We start from the raw sequence: 15538 nt of genomic DNA on the forward strand, positions 1-15538 counted from the left end.
AGGGTGTTTAGCGGTTTTTATTATCAAGAAAATTATTTTGTATATAGTCGTCCTTTAAAACATATTGCTGTTTATCAATAGCTTGACGTATTGTGATAACCACACGAAAGACGAAAATAATTTACAAAAGGCGTCCTAATATCTTTGATATATATTTTAATTTATTAGCTGTAACCCCCATGCAATAAAGATAAATGGTATAACCCGCCGGATCCATCTGCCTGCACGTCTGCACTTAAAGGCACTGAAGTCAGTACACTGTTGGTGGTGGAGGTTTACGTAAAATGCAATAGCAAAACTACTTCATTGGTGAGCGGTTTGGTTTACGTGAGTCTCCTCGTGTTCATACGCGGTGTTGTGTCAGTGAAATATTGTTTTATTGTAACTGGTTCTCGTAAACGTCGTTTGTCGGGGTCAGTCAACCTTGGCGAGGTTAACGTGTCACTGACCCGACGTACTGATTGTCACATTTTGGAACAAACTTTCGGACGGAAGCGTGAGCTAGTCTGTCAGATAGAAATACCCACGAGCACAGCTCTGCAGTAAACAAGGTAAGATCACGGCCTGTGATGTAATAATGAAATATTTGATACTGAATGTGGGTCATATCCTAACCGCAAGCTCGGACGTTTATAATGGGTCGGATAATGGGATCACGTACGCGTACGCTAACAGTTGAGACGGGTCGTTCGGACCATTTGGAGTTGAAGACCCCTCAACGATAGGACATAATTTTCTGGGTTGAATTTCTGTCACGGGCTTTGTGTAAAAAATGTCGATAATAGCGTACACAGCAGCTGAAACCCTAACACTAGATTTATTCTGCTTTGGGCCCGTGTTAGAACGCCAAAACCATGATACACGTACTTCAAATCACAAATAAATGTGCTTTCATTTAATCACGAAATTGCATTTATATGCCAATGCTTTACTGTTTCCAGTAATATTATTAATGGCGAGTTTTCCATACAGTGTATTACCGTAATGTTAAACATGACAGTTGGTTGGGGCTGGGGTGTAATATTTCTGAATTCAGTTTTGTTTAATTTTCCCCTCAAGTGGAAACAGCAGAAAAAAATTCTAATTTAAATACCCTGAATCTATGATATCAGTCGGAGTGTAATTGGTTCCCTGAATGTTGTTTAGCAACAGCTTTCACAACCATAGTAAGGGTGGTGTTGCAAATATAAACTATGTATTGACGTGATGCACAGTGTGACAGAGATAATGCCAGTTGTGAACTTTAAATCGCAATTACAGTACTGGAATTCATGCATCAGGGATAGGAAAAATGCTTACCCGTGGTATTTATGGAAAATGAAATTATTCTTTTTCTTGTCCAGGTTATACAATAAATTCTTTTACTAATGTTTGATTGGCATTTGTGTACAATTTGTACACTCATAATAAAATTATCAAAACCAACATTGTACACATGCAAAACAAGCGAAATTATCCATAATGATTTTGGATTTGTTAAAAATTGCCCAAATGCTGCTACATATATAATTGGTAGTTTTAATTGCCAAAGTAGTTATAATTTTTAGTCTATAAAATTGTAAACAGATAATATTATGAACTTCACTGTGAAAGACGCCCACTGTGAAGTGGTTGGTTTAATTATATAAACAAATTAAATTAATAATCAAAACTATAATTTTTGAAAATCGTGAAGTATTAGGAATTTCTCTATCTAAATTTCTATATTGTTTCAGTATATTTTCTAGACATGTGTACAATAGAGACGAGACATTGCCTTGTTTATTCTACTAAAAACAGGTTTCGTCATAAACAGCCTCTTTGTATTCTAATAGAGCTGTTTGTTTTGAGATTTTAATAGCAGTGAAACATGTTTGTTCCAAACAGACTTTTTACAATTTTGTCTGTTCCTGAGAAATTTATGCGCCAGTAGTTGGCCACAGCTGCAACTCAAGAAAGTCATACTATCAATAAAGGGTATATCGTCTTAAAAAATGAAACTCTATTCTGTCCTATGTTCATTATGTTTGTAGTGAAATTACCCCGGGTAACCTATGCCTATGTCATACTGACAGTGTTAATATAATGTGAATGGCTGGTTTTTTTTTGTCTTTGCTCTAACCAAACTGAACTATGACATTTCAAAAGCCTTGATCTGTGTATCAATGAGTGAATACCGTCTGACACCGTTTATGCATGTGAAAAATGTACAATGTATGTCACTTGTGTATATGCTTTCTGTATTGCCAACATTTGCCATTACACAATCTTGATAAGTGGAGAATTTCATCAGTAAATAGGTAGTTAAGGCATTGGCAAAGAAAACATCTCTTTATACAGAAGGGGGTAGAAAAACTGTATTTTGTAATATTTTTAGTAATTTACTTTTCATGCATGGATGGTGTACATGCATGTGATTGAGTGTGGTAGGAATTAGCATGATGTCATGTAGTCCCAAACATGAATATACTAGCACTTGCAATTTGCACATACAGAAAAAAAAGTCAGGAGAGACGACAGTGACACTCAATGTCCGGAACTGTCGCCTTGCACAAAAAAAATATAAAAAAATAATAAAAAAGAAAAAGAAGAAAAAAAATTCTATTGTTTCTGTATAATGGAATTTATTTTCTCTCTCTCTCGCACACACAAACAAGCGAGCGAACAAACGAAGAGCATTGATATTAAAATACCATGTATTATAGCTGTTTGCATCACAATGAGTTCACAATGTAGACAATTCAACTATAACTATATGGGTAATAAAGTTGGAGATAAGTTAAAGTACCATATTTGCTCTATTAGTAGTGTATGTACTAAAGTGAATTGCAGTGGTTTTTCTATGGTCATAATAAATAATATTTTTTGTATGCTAAAATATGAACTTAATATGTTAGATATTGTTAGTCTCCGTTCAGACGCAGTCCGAAAACGGGGACTTGTGTTTTGAATCTTGTGCCATGCCTGGACAAATCACAATCAAACTTCTCACATACATCATACATAATAGTGTACATATGCACATCAATTTGTTTCATGATCTGATTCAAGATGGCCGAATGGCGGCTGTTTTTGTTTATCATCACAATCAAGCATTTCTCGGCTGTTTGCAGATGGATTTTGTTCAAACTTACATTAGACATTATGGGACCTTGATGCAAATCCTTTTGTTTTTCAGATAAGATTCAAAATGGCTGGCCATTTTGTTTTAATGAATCTGATTCTAGTGCCATTGCTTTGACTGATTATGTTAAAATTTTGAATATTCATTGTACATCATGTCGTAGATGTACAGATATATTGGTCTGATAATCCTATTCAAAACGTAATAGTTCGGTCCGTCTGTCCGTCCGTCCGTCCGTCCGTCCGTCTGTCCGTCTGTCCGTCCATCTGTCTGTCTGTCCATCCATCCGGAGCTATATCTCGGACACCCATTGATGGATTTCTTTCAAACTTTACATGAAGACAATACATAATGTCTTACATATGCAAAAATGGATGTAAAATTTGCTATTTCTGATACCTAAACGTGTCCGCAGCAGTTTCTCGAAGATGACTGGGCCGATTGCACGTCATACTTTTTCCGTGATTCAAACAAATATGGCCGACTGGTGGCCATTTTGTTTTTCATGGTACCCATGCTATTTTCTCTTGAATGCCATGTACATTTCTGTTTAAATTTTGTACAAAGATAGTATACCAAGAGATACAACTACACCATTATTATTTTTGTGATTCGATTCAATATGGCTGACTGATGCCCAAATTTCATGTAAAAGCACTATAAATCGTCATTTTTACATGTCCGGTGCTGTTTCTCAGAGATGACTCTCCAATTTGGATCAAAGTTGGTATGATGACCATACATATTGGGTTATAGTTGCATGTCATATTTTTTCTGTGATTCAAACTAATATGGCTGACTGGTGGCCATTTTGTTTTTCATGATACCCATGCCTACTTTCCAATGAATCCAATGAACATTTCTGTTTAAATTTTGTACAAAGACAGGATACCAATAGATACATGAACATTATTTTTTTTGTAGTTTGATGCAATATGACTGCCTAATGTCCAATTGTCGTTTAAAAACACTAAATCATAATTGTTTACAAATTGCCCACCCGCACGTTTCCCATTTTAGATATGTGCTCCACTGAAATGGGCAGTTATTGATATTTTTTTTGCTGAAAATGATTACTCTTATCCAAGTAAATTTGAGATATTTCCCGTGCTGTAGCCACGCCCACCTATCCTGAAACGGTCAACTGTTTCCTGAGTTCAGACTTTCGCCGAAAGTGCGCCACCAAGTGCTACCACCAAGTGCTATAGTGTAAGTATCGGTTGACGAAAGCCGTAAAAATAACGAGAAAAGGTTGGGATGGACTTCCTCCTTATAGCATCATATGTAGTGTCCACTTCACCTCAGATTCTTTTTTTCGAAACAACTGTCTTTGTCTATGACAAAGCAACTAGGTTTTAACGAGAAACGCCGACAACTTAAACCTGGCGCAAAATAGATTCCCCGCCAGCCCATGATCGTTGAGGCGGATTTCAGAAGGAAGAGAGACGTTTCAAATGATTTGACTTTTTTTGCGATCCTGATTATCGCTTTATAGAGACCATCCGTGTTATGTAAAAGCTCAGACTAGTAATACAGTCTGAGGTAAAAGGTAGCAGTAATTTTGATAATGAAACAAAAACGAAGCGTCGGACAAACAGGAAATTACGTAGCCCTCAGGCTGTTTTCATTTTCGTAGTCTAAAAGTGTCAGAATTGTTCGGTGATTGGTGTTGAATGTCAAATTCACACCTTTGTTGCCTTTACTTGCAGCTTGATCTGCGTAATAATTTATGGAATAAGAATCCAGGTTTGGGCTATCAATGTGTTTCCAATAAGTATTTTTGTAATATGTCATAATTATGAAAAGCATGCTAAATCGACTCTTAATTTGTCTGTTTGTGAGCTGCTCTTAATTATTTTTGTTATCCAAGTAAACGCTGCCATTCACGCACTTGTCCCAGTCATGACCCGACGCGTTCACCCATTACAACAAATTTATTTCCACGCGGCTATCATTTATTTAGTAACTGTGATTTGTCGTTTTTTTTTTATTATTTCTTTATTTTATTGATCACTATAATTTAATGTTTAGAAGTGCAGGAGTCCAGCGTCAGTGTACAAACGTGCTCCGGTGATGACCACGGTGACCAGCTACACCAGACCGGACATATTTCGCATCTGACTCGACCCCATGCAACACACTTGATAGTATGTGTTCATTATGGTCCATTCTTACTCGACAAACAAGTACATAAGTGAAAATTTAGTCAAAGATGAGAAAACAGCACAAGAAATTTGCCTTATTTACACGTATCGGCAATGCAAGCTGCCATGCGACTTCCCCTTCTGACGTCACAAGGGGAATTTCTGTATGCAAATGAGAAGTTAATGAGGAGCCTTGTTTTAAAATACACGAAAAGAAAGTTGGCCTAGACCGAGTTTAAAATGCATTTTTTCACTTAAAAAAATAATTTATGCTTAGAAACATAAAAATTAATAATATTTATGTATCAATGGATAATTTTAGGTGTGAAAATAGCAGCCATATCACAGGCACTTTAATGGTTTCAATCTAATCTCAATGACTTCATCAGCATCAATTTTGGATGGGGACTGTCATTAACAATGACTTGTATTTTTCAGTTCAGATTCAAAATGGCTGACTGGCTGCCATTTTGTTTTAATGAATGGGCTTCAAGAGCCATATCTTTAGACTTTGACATGCTTTGACTGATTATGACTGTATATATTCATTATACATCATGTTATAGATATGTGATAACTTCGTATTTATATTTAGTAAGCTAGATGTTAGATAATAGAGTTCCTTATGGAGTGAAAATGGCTCCCAGAATTTGTCAACGACATATGTATAATTTGTTAAGGGATGTACCACACGTTACTGTATATATAGATGATATACTCATTACAGGTGTCTCTGATCAAGAGCACAAAGAAAACCTTGAGAAAGTTTTGAAAAGACTGCATGATAAGGGTCTTAAGATTAAGTTTGATAAATGTTATTTTTTTAAACCAAGTGTAACCTATTTGGGTCATGAGATACTCAACGGGTATCCATCCTTCTAAGGATAAGGTTAGGGCTTTTGTGGATGCACCAAGACCAACTGACGTCCACACATTGAAGTCTTTCTTAGGTGGAATCAATTTTTATGGCAAATTCCTCAAGATTTTGTCCTCAGTGTTGGCGCCCTTATATAAATTACTACGTAAGAGTGTGTCATGGCATTGGTCGCAGCCACAAGAGCAATCATTTAAAAACGCTAAGAAATTACTGATTTCAAGTGGTGTTCTTGTACACTATGACCCATATAAACATATTGTATTGTCATGTGATGCTTCGCCTTATGGCATTGGTGCGGTTTTAGCACATAGAAATGATGGTTCTGAGCATCCTATTGCTTTTGCCTCTAGAACCTTGAATGATGCTATCATGTTTGGAGTTAAACATTTTCATAATTATGTTTTTGGATTACATTTTACATTGGTCACTGACCATAAGCCTTTACTTTCATTGTTTCATGAACACAAAGCCTTGCCTAGTATGGCCAGTGCTAGAGTGCAGCGTTGGGCAATTGCTCTTGCAGCGTACGATTATGATTTGGAATTCCGTAGAGGCCTAGATAATGGTAATGCTGATGCATTGAGTAGGTTACCATTGCCTAATAAACCAAAATCTGTACCAGTACCTACAGATACAATTTTATTGCTAGAGCACTTGTCAGGCTAACCCATTAGCGCTGATCATATTAGAAAATGGAGAGCTAGTGATCCACTTCATTCCAGAGTGCTGTCATTTGTTAAAAGGGGTTGGTCAAATGAATTTAAATCACAAGAGTTGAAACCATTTTATGTACGTAGACATGAGCTCAGTGTACAGGAAGGTTGCATATTGTGGGGTAATAGAGTGATTATTCCACCTGCTGGACAGCAGGGAATTTTAACTGAATTGCATGAGGCACATCCAGGCATCTCTGTAATGAAAGCTATAGCTAGATCATACGTTTGGTGGCCTCACATGGATCGTGATATTGAGAAAGCAGTTGAGAATTGTGAAATTTGTCAAATTCATAGAAGTAAACCTAGTAAGGCTCCATTGCATTCCTGGCCTTATCCAGAAAAACCTTGGGAAAGGGTGCACATCGACTACCGGTATGCAGGACCATTTTTAGGCAAAATGTTTTTGATTGTAATTGATGCATACTCAAAATGGTTGGAAGTGAAAGTCATGAATATTTCTATGTCTACAGCAACTATTGCTGAATTGAAAGAGATATTTTGCACTCACGGCCTACCAGATATATTAGTTAGCGATAATGGTAGCCAATTCACAAGTGATGAATTCCGAAAATTCATGCTGTATAATGGTATTAAGCATGTGACCTGTGCACCATTTCATCCAAGTTCTAACGGTTTAGCCGAACGAGCAGTTCAGACTTTCAAAAATGGAGTGAAAAAAATGAAACTGGGAGACATTAAAACTAGAGTATTAAGATTTGTATTTAGATATCGTAGTTCTCCACATTGTGTAACTGGTGCTACACCAGCTAAGTTGTCTATGAATAGGGAACTGCGCACCCATTTGTCACTTGTTCACCCTGATTTTAGATCAAAGGTAATATCAAAACAGGCAACACAGAAATTGTATCATGACAAACATGTAAAATCACGAGTTTTTGATATTCATGATAATGTGCTAGTACTAAACTATAGTGGTAGAGGGAATAGATGGTTGCCAGGTGTTATTGTCGAAATTACTGGTCCTGTATCATACAAAATTCAATTGGGCGATGATAGAATTGTTAGAAGACATGTAGACCAAATTAGAATTAGGAAATTTGATAGTACTGTTAGTGAGACTAGGGTAAATGAGGAGTTACCAGAGATTCCAATTGTTAGTACCGGTAAACAAGTTACTCCTTCATTAAGTGTTCCAGTTTCTAACGAGGACTTAAATCCCAGTGTTGTTCTTGATACAAGTCCTAGTAACATTACTGATTGTAATCCTTGCCCAGATCACTCAATTATTCAGACTCCTCCAGATACCACTCCTAAAGATGCAGTTAAACCAAAGATTTCTAGCCCAGGTGTTATTACTACTAGGTCTGGACGCATTGTCCACAAACCAGATAAGTTGAACTTGTAATTCTGAGTTTATTAGTGTTTTGACTTTCCTCATTGTAAGCCATTTTAGGGGGAAGGGATGTGATAACTTCGTATCTATATTTAGTACGCTAGATGTTCTTTTGTTAGTGGTCACATGACCACCTTTGAGTTTGTTATGGCGGCAAAGCTTGCCAAGTTGTAGTCTGCAGTTCCACAGAATAAAACTGAGTTAACGTGTTAATTGCCGTTTTTCCTGTGTGGATCTTTGCGGTGGTGGATAGGCAAACACTCGGTTACCACAAGATATATACATGTATTCAAAATAGCTGATTTTGTTTTAATTAATGCCGTTCCAGAGCAATATCTCTCAATATGGACAAGTACTCATTTGACAATCAGATACAAATGTCAATCATTTTAATGTTAAACAATCATCATAATCCATATTCCTGACATGGTTATATTCCAGCTATATTACTATAAACAAAACTATATATCTTAAATTTGATAACTGTGCCATGCATGGCTTGTTTAACTAATTAAAAATGAACTCGTATTGACATAACATTGACTTTATAACGACTGATTTCCTTTGTGTCTAAATGCAAAATTCTGATTTTGGTCTATGCTAAACTACATAGCTGTAACATGTAACTGAAATGCATGATCCACAGTGTATGACATTGTATATCATGCATTTCAGTTACATGTACTATATTAGGATCTGACAGATTAATAAGTTAATGATTAATTCTTAACATAAAGCTTTACTTAAAACAAGTAATTCTTACCTAGGATTTTATTAGCAGTCATATTAATAATATAATTAATAATTGTAACCTTTTGATGATACAATGTAAAATATGTAGCCAATTGAAAATTATGTCCATTGGTTGAAAAATATTTTCATGAACCATTTGGTAGAAAAAAAAATACAAAATTACAAATTTAACTTCATTAATTATTGGATTTTTTTTGTCATAAACATCTTCATAATTGCTGCTACCGGTAGTTTTTGACTCCCATGTGCGAAGCACAAAAGGGAGTCTTTGCAGTTACCCTGTCTGTATGTCTGTATGTATGTATGTATGTCACTTTTTTTGTTCCACCGTTATCTCAAGAACCACTAATCAAATTTTTGTGAAACTTGGTACATAGATGCTCTGGGATAATGCGCAGAGTTGATTAGGTTTTGGTAAAAATCTATGAATATTAATTAACTAATTTGCATGATAATTAGCTGATTTTTAGCTCTTCCAAGACTGTTCCACTGATATCTGAAGAACCACTCATTGGATTTTGATGAAACTTGGCACATGGATGCTCTGAACTAGTGCGCAGATTTGATTAGTTTTGGGTAAAAATCTATGTATATTAATTATCTAATTTGAATGATAATTACCTGATTTCAAGCTGTTCCATGACTGTTCCACTGATATTTGAAGAACCACTCATTGGATTTCAATGAAACTTGGCACATGGATGCTCTGAACTAATGCACAGATTTGATTAGTTTTGGGTAAAAATCTGTTAATATTATTAATTACCTAATTTACATAATGATTAATCAATTTTCGGCTTTTCCACTGATATCTCAAGTACTAATCATAACATTTCAATAAAACTTGGTACATAGATGTCATATGACACTGCACAGACCTGGTAGTGTTTAGGGTAATATCAGTACATATTAATTACCTAATTTGCATAATTAATTAATTTTCAGCTTTTGATATTTCGAGTAGTAATGAGCACATTTCAATGAAACTTGGTACATAGTTACTTGAGGACTGTGCAGAGACCAAATTAGTTTTTGGGTAAATATTTGTGCATATTAATCACCTTATTAGCATAATTAGTTAATTTTCAGCTTTTCACCTGATATCTCAAGTACTAATCATCACATTTCAATGAGACTTGCGACATTTTCTAGGACTATGCAGAGACCTGATTAATTTTGGAATAAATAATTGTGCCTATTAATTACCTAATTTGCATAATTAGTTAATTTTTTGCTGTTCTATGGCTGTTGCACTGATGTCTACAAACCACTCATTGAATTTCAATGAAACTTTTAAAGAGTACCCATCACATTTCAATGAACCTAGGACTATACACCATATTAGTTTTTGGTAAATATGTCTTTTATATATATATATATATATATGTCTTATATATGTCTAATATATGCTTCTTAATCACTTAATTAACATAATTAATTAATACTGATATCTCAAGTATTGATCATCACGTTTGAATAAAACTTGGTACATAAATGCTCTAGGACAATAGACAGCCTGATTAATTTTGGGTTAAAATCTGTTCATATTAACTCTCTAATTAGCATAATAATTAATATTTTTTGGGTTCTAATCACATTTCAATGAAACTAGGTACATTGTGCAGACCTTATTAGTTTCACACTTAAATCTGTTCATATCAGTTACCTGATTTACATAATTAGTTTTCAGCTATTCCATCAATATCTCAAGTACAAGTAATTTTCAATACTCTCAGCACACTGGAGTTCTTTCTAAGCTTTCTTTGATTTTTATTGTAGTCGTATAGCTGTATAGAATGTGATTGTGTTCCAGCATTCCCTCGTAATTCTGCTGAATTTCCTGTTTGTGAACTCAAGGACTATAGTTCTATTAAATAACTACTGGTACATGTACCTATAGTTCGTCATCCATATTATTCTGCATGCAGTGGTTCTCATTACTAAATAACTCCATTAAACATATGTTCTAATATAGTTTCCATGGTAACAATATTGTTGAATTGTATTTCATTTACTAATTATTCAGTTATTTACTATTGCATAACATAGGTTGTATTATAAAATTATATTTTTACATAATTCTAAAATTATGTTTCTTGTAGCCAGTATAAATCTACACTGATTATGGTCAATTTATAACTCTGTAGCAAACAGGGACTGAATATTATCAAGAATTGTGAATATGCAGCTTGGATAAGACCCTGAAATAAAATATTCAAATTTCTGATTATCACACACATCAGTCATTAAAATGCATCTCCAGATATTGTTTAATTTGTTCCTCCATGGCATAACCATTGTTACCTATATTTTAATTTTACTAACACCAAACTGTCACATTTTTATTTAAATCTTAAGAACAAAGAAATCAAATCGTAACAGCTTGTTTTTGTTTTTTGACAATCTGTTCTTTGATTTAATTATTTCCATACAGGGTGAACAGTCATAAGTAGGAGCAATCCCTTAGTCGCAGCAGGAATTAGCACTACAAGATGTCTCAGCTATATGCCAGGGCATCATCATTGGTGCCTACTCTTGTTTTGAGGAATCTTACACATGCACATCGTTGTACCCTTGCTTCAGCCCACCATGGCAGCAGATACAGCAGCACTACAGCTTCACAGGCCGAGACTGAAAAGAAACCAATTAAAAAAGTTCTTGTTGCAAATCGAGGTAAGGTATCTATTTCTCTTTCAACTTACAATATATCGACTTGATTACATGTAGTATTTAGCATGACATTCTCTGAATACATTTTTTAGCACATTTTCACCAGTATGCAAAATTGAAAGAAATGTGTGAGGGCAGATTTCAAACTACTGTAAAATACTTAATTTTAGCTGGAATTAATTTTCGCTGGAATTGCTTTTTGGGCATTTTGTATGGAATTTATTTTCACTGATTTTTGACAAATTGAATGTACAATATAAAAAAAAAAGGTATATTCGCTGGTTTTTATTTTCATTGAATCATTCCTTCAGCAAACAAAGTGAAAGTTAATTCCAAGTGAAAATAAAGTATTTTACAGTAATACACGTAATGGGAAAAGAAAAACCTAAATTATTGGCCTTACAGTGCTAACAATTTGTGAAAATTTATTTTGCTATTTTTGTTGTGATTATAATGTGAGATTCACTATCTAAAAAAATAAGGTGACATTTTCATCACAACAACAATATCTATGATTTGGAAATGAGTTTCCCGTAAAATTTAAGCAATTTACAGCATATAGATTGTATATTCAAACACAGTTCCTCCATATTTGTAGAGAGACTGTGATTCAAAGGTCAACTGGTCTAAGCATGACATCAGCTTGCATGCACGAATGCTACAAATCTAAACCACAATTGTATCCTTAATTTAACATGAACAATCTTAATTTAATCACCTTGGATCAGCTGGTATTCAGAATCTGTTTTTTTATGGGAAATACAAGACAATAATAAACTATTTGGTTTGCCTAGAAATGAAAATGTTGAAATTGACGTTGTGGAATGGCATTTTTCTATTTAGAATTTGAAATTCGTTGTTTGGCTGCTGCATATGACGAAGTACATGTACGAATAAAATAATGATATTCATTGAAACATGACTCTTGTATTGTCTGTTAAATATTTAGTATGAAAGAATCAGAGTGTAAAATAATGCAGAGAAATGTATTTGTAAAAATATGTTGATATTACTAGTGCTTATCATATCCTACATGTGATTTAATATTGAAGTAGAAACATTTTAAAATAGAAATTACAAAATGTTTATACTAGACAAATAAATGTATATAGTTCGATCACTATAATGAGTTTATTGTACATATGTGATATAATATTTTGTTTAAAATAAAAAATATCTACAACTGCATCAACAGTATAGGGTTATATGCAATGAATTTTTATAATATAGTGTTGAAAATGCTATTAACACTACATTTGTGCATGTACATATAAACAAGTCTTCCATTGAAACTGATATCAACTTACCATTAAGCTATAAAAAAACAGTTAATGATGTGTAACCAGTGTGCAAAAAATACAAATTGCTACTTATACTAATATACTTAGATGTCCTAATATATTTAGGTGTCCCAAATTCATGATTTACAGTTCCATTCATGGGTCTCGTCCCAATTAAAATTGCTGGTTGGTAGATGTGCTTTACCGGTACATTATTAATATCACAAAAAACATGTTTTGCCAGTCATACACCGCTCAAAATTGACATTAATTGGGAATCCAATAATAATATTTAGTAATTAATGCCCTAAATATGTTATACACATATATAATGATGTACTTTGAGAACATTTTTTTTTGTGTTAGAAGTGTGTAAAAAAAAACGACCAAGAATGAAAACATTTATTTTTTCAAACCTTGAGAATAAACAAATTGTTATCGGGTTATAAACAAACCATCAAAATACAATTCAAACTAATTTTGGTAAACAATATAATTTGGATGTGATGAGGTATTTAACGAAGGATAAATTTTTGAATAATCAAGACTATTATTTATTTATATTTTTTTCTATACATATGCCTTATTTGCTCTATCTTAGCATATGTGAGTGATATAAATAAAAGAGGTACATGTATATCTATGATCCTACAATTGCCTGGGAGGGAAGGTATTAGTGGCTGAACAAAAACCACATACATTTTTTGGTAGTGACACGCGATGAAAATATCGCAAAAAAGTGAACTTGTATAATTTATGGATGTTTGAAAGTGATTTCATACACAAGTCAAAACAGGATCATTACAGGTTTAACCAATAGCATGACAGAGTGCAGTGGGTACCTAGAAATGCTTGATTGAATAAATAGAAATGGACGTAATTATGCATGTGTTTATATGCTTTGCGAATAACACTAATTAGTTCTTTCACAGACTTTGTGGCTGAGCTCGGTTGGCCACATTCCAACATGAGTTAGGATTTCAACGGAACAACTTGAACTTGAACTTGAACTCTCATGAATCCTTGTTACATAAACTGCATTTATTGGTGAGCGAAACACTTCAAACGAAAGTGTAAAGTTCGGGTTTTTGATCGATTTCTATGCAAACTGGAGCGGAATAATTATGTATAATATCTACAAATACATAACTCAGAATTACTCATTTAAATTGGAACAAATAACATAGAAATATAATATATAGAAATTATCAACATCAAAACACACCTATGGCTTATTATGGTTTCAAGGATAGACTTGCTATTTTGCGTTAGAATTTCTGGAAATGTGCTTTCTGTTGTGATTTTGTGATCTTCTTACATTTAATATAATTCTTTAATTTACACACAAGCATGCACACGTGTGTTTAGTGTTTTTGAATATATGTATGTGATCCGGTAATCTAATTTCTGTATTAAAATGTACATGAAATCAGTGAAGTCGTTGTACGCATGAACTCGGTTGATTTGACATTATTGAAAGATCTCCATCGCATATCAACTTGCATAGAAAGTCAAAGTCAATGCATTCCCTTATCTGTGAACAAATATTTAAAAAAAAAAATAACGAGTAGTGGTATCAGTACAAAAACATTAATTAAAGTACATGTATGGTTTTTTATTGTCTTATTTGGAGGGACTAAAAACAGTTGTGGTGGTTTAGATATCTACAAATTATCAAATCAAATCAAATTAAAGTGTCACTTGCTATAACTTTGTTCACTTTATTTCAGGCGAGATTGCTATTCGCGTGTTCAGAGCATGTCGAGAATTAGGAATCCATACGGTTGCTATATATTCAGAACAAGATAATCATCATATGCACCGTGTGAAAGCCGATGAGTCGTATCTCGTTGGTAAAGGTCTGCCTGCCGTTGCTGCTTACCTCAACATACCTGAAATTGTACAGATTGCTCAGGTGTGTAATAAAATAACACCTTCTCCTTTAACACATTGCCCGTTGAAAATCTCTACGGATAGCCAAAATAAATAGGAAAAAACATCAGGTCATATGTTAATTAAAGACGCAACTGTTAAATCACTGGCAGGTCATTGACACAACAGGAAATCATACATTGATATAGTGAACTTCAAGAACGTCTTACTATTGTTATGAGATTTGTAATTTGGTAAATTGAAATTCACATTTTAAAAAAACTGGTGCTTGTGTTCGACCGAGCCTGGTTGACGCCAGGATAGCGCATTAAATTGCCATTTGATAGGAAGATGGCCGCACAGCCCTGTCATGTAGTCCCAAACATGAATGACTCCTGTGGCAAAAATGCACTGTCTCAGCACTAGCACTTGCAATTTGCACATACAAAAAAAAAGTCAGGAGAGACAACAGTGACATTCAATGTCCGGAACTCTCGCCTGGCACAAAAAACATTTAAAAAAAAAAAAAAAAAAAAAAACTGGTCAATATAGATCCGTTTATTTATTTTTTTTGTCTTCCACATATTGAGCTTTTACAAATGATCATGTCAATAAAGTACAAAGAACAACATTTTATAATATGCCTAGCTTTACATCTTTTATTCTGAACTGCTACAATGCATTGTATTTGTATTTGGATCAAGAGGGCCAAATAAGAGATGTTCAAACTGGAGGCCAGAGAAATGTATTTTCAACTGTTTTTTCACGA

General features: G+C 34.0%; 1 protein-coding gene across 1 annotated transcript in view; it reads left to right on the forward strand.

Moving 5' to 3' along the window:
- The first annotated feature begins 207 nt into the window (after window positions 1-207).
- LOC100367726 (pyruvate carboxylase, mitochondrial-like) overlaps window positions 208-15538 on the forward strand; it is a 31562-nt gene continuing 16231 nt past the window's right edge. The window contains exons 1-3 of the mRNA XM_006817899.3: window positions 208-551; window positions 11382-11620; window positions 14628-14812. Coding sequence (XP_006817962.2) covers window positions 11440-11620; window positions 14628-14812 — 366 coding nt within the window. The 5' untranslated portion in view covers window positions 208-551; window positions 11382-11439. The remainder of the gene's footprint in view (window positions 552-11381; window positions 11621-14627; window positions 14813-15538) is intronic.

Source organism: Saccoglossus kowalevskii, chromosome 2 (genome assembly GCF_978046115.1).
Source record: "Saccoglossus kowalevskii chromosome 2, keSacKowa6.1, whole genome shotgun sequence".
NCBI classification, from domain to species: Eukaryota; Metazoa; Hemichordata; class Enteropneusta; family Harrimaniidae; genus Saccoglossus; species Saccoglossus kowalevskii.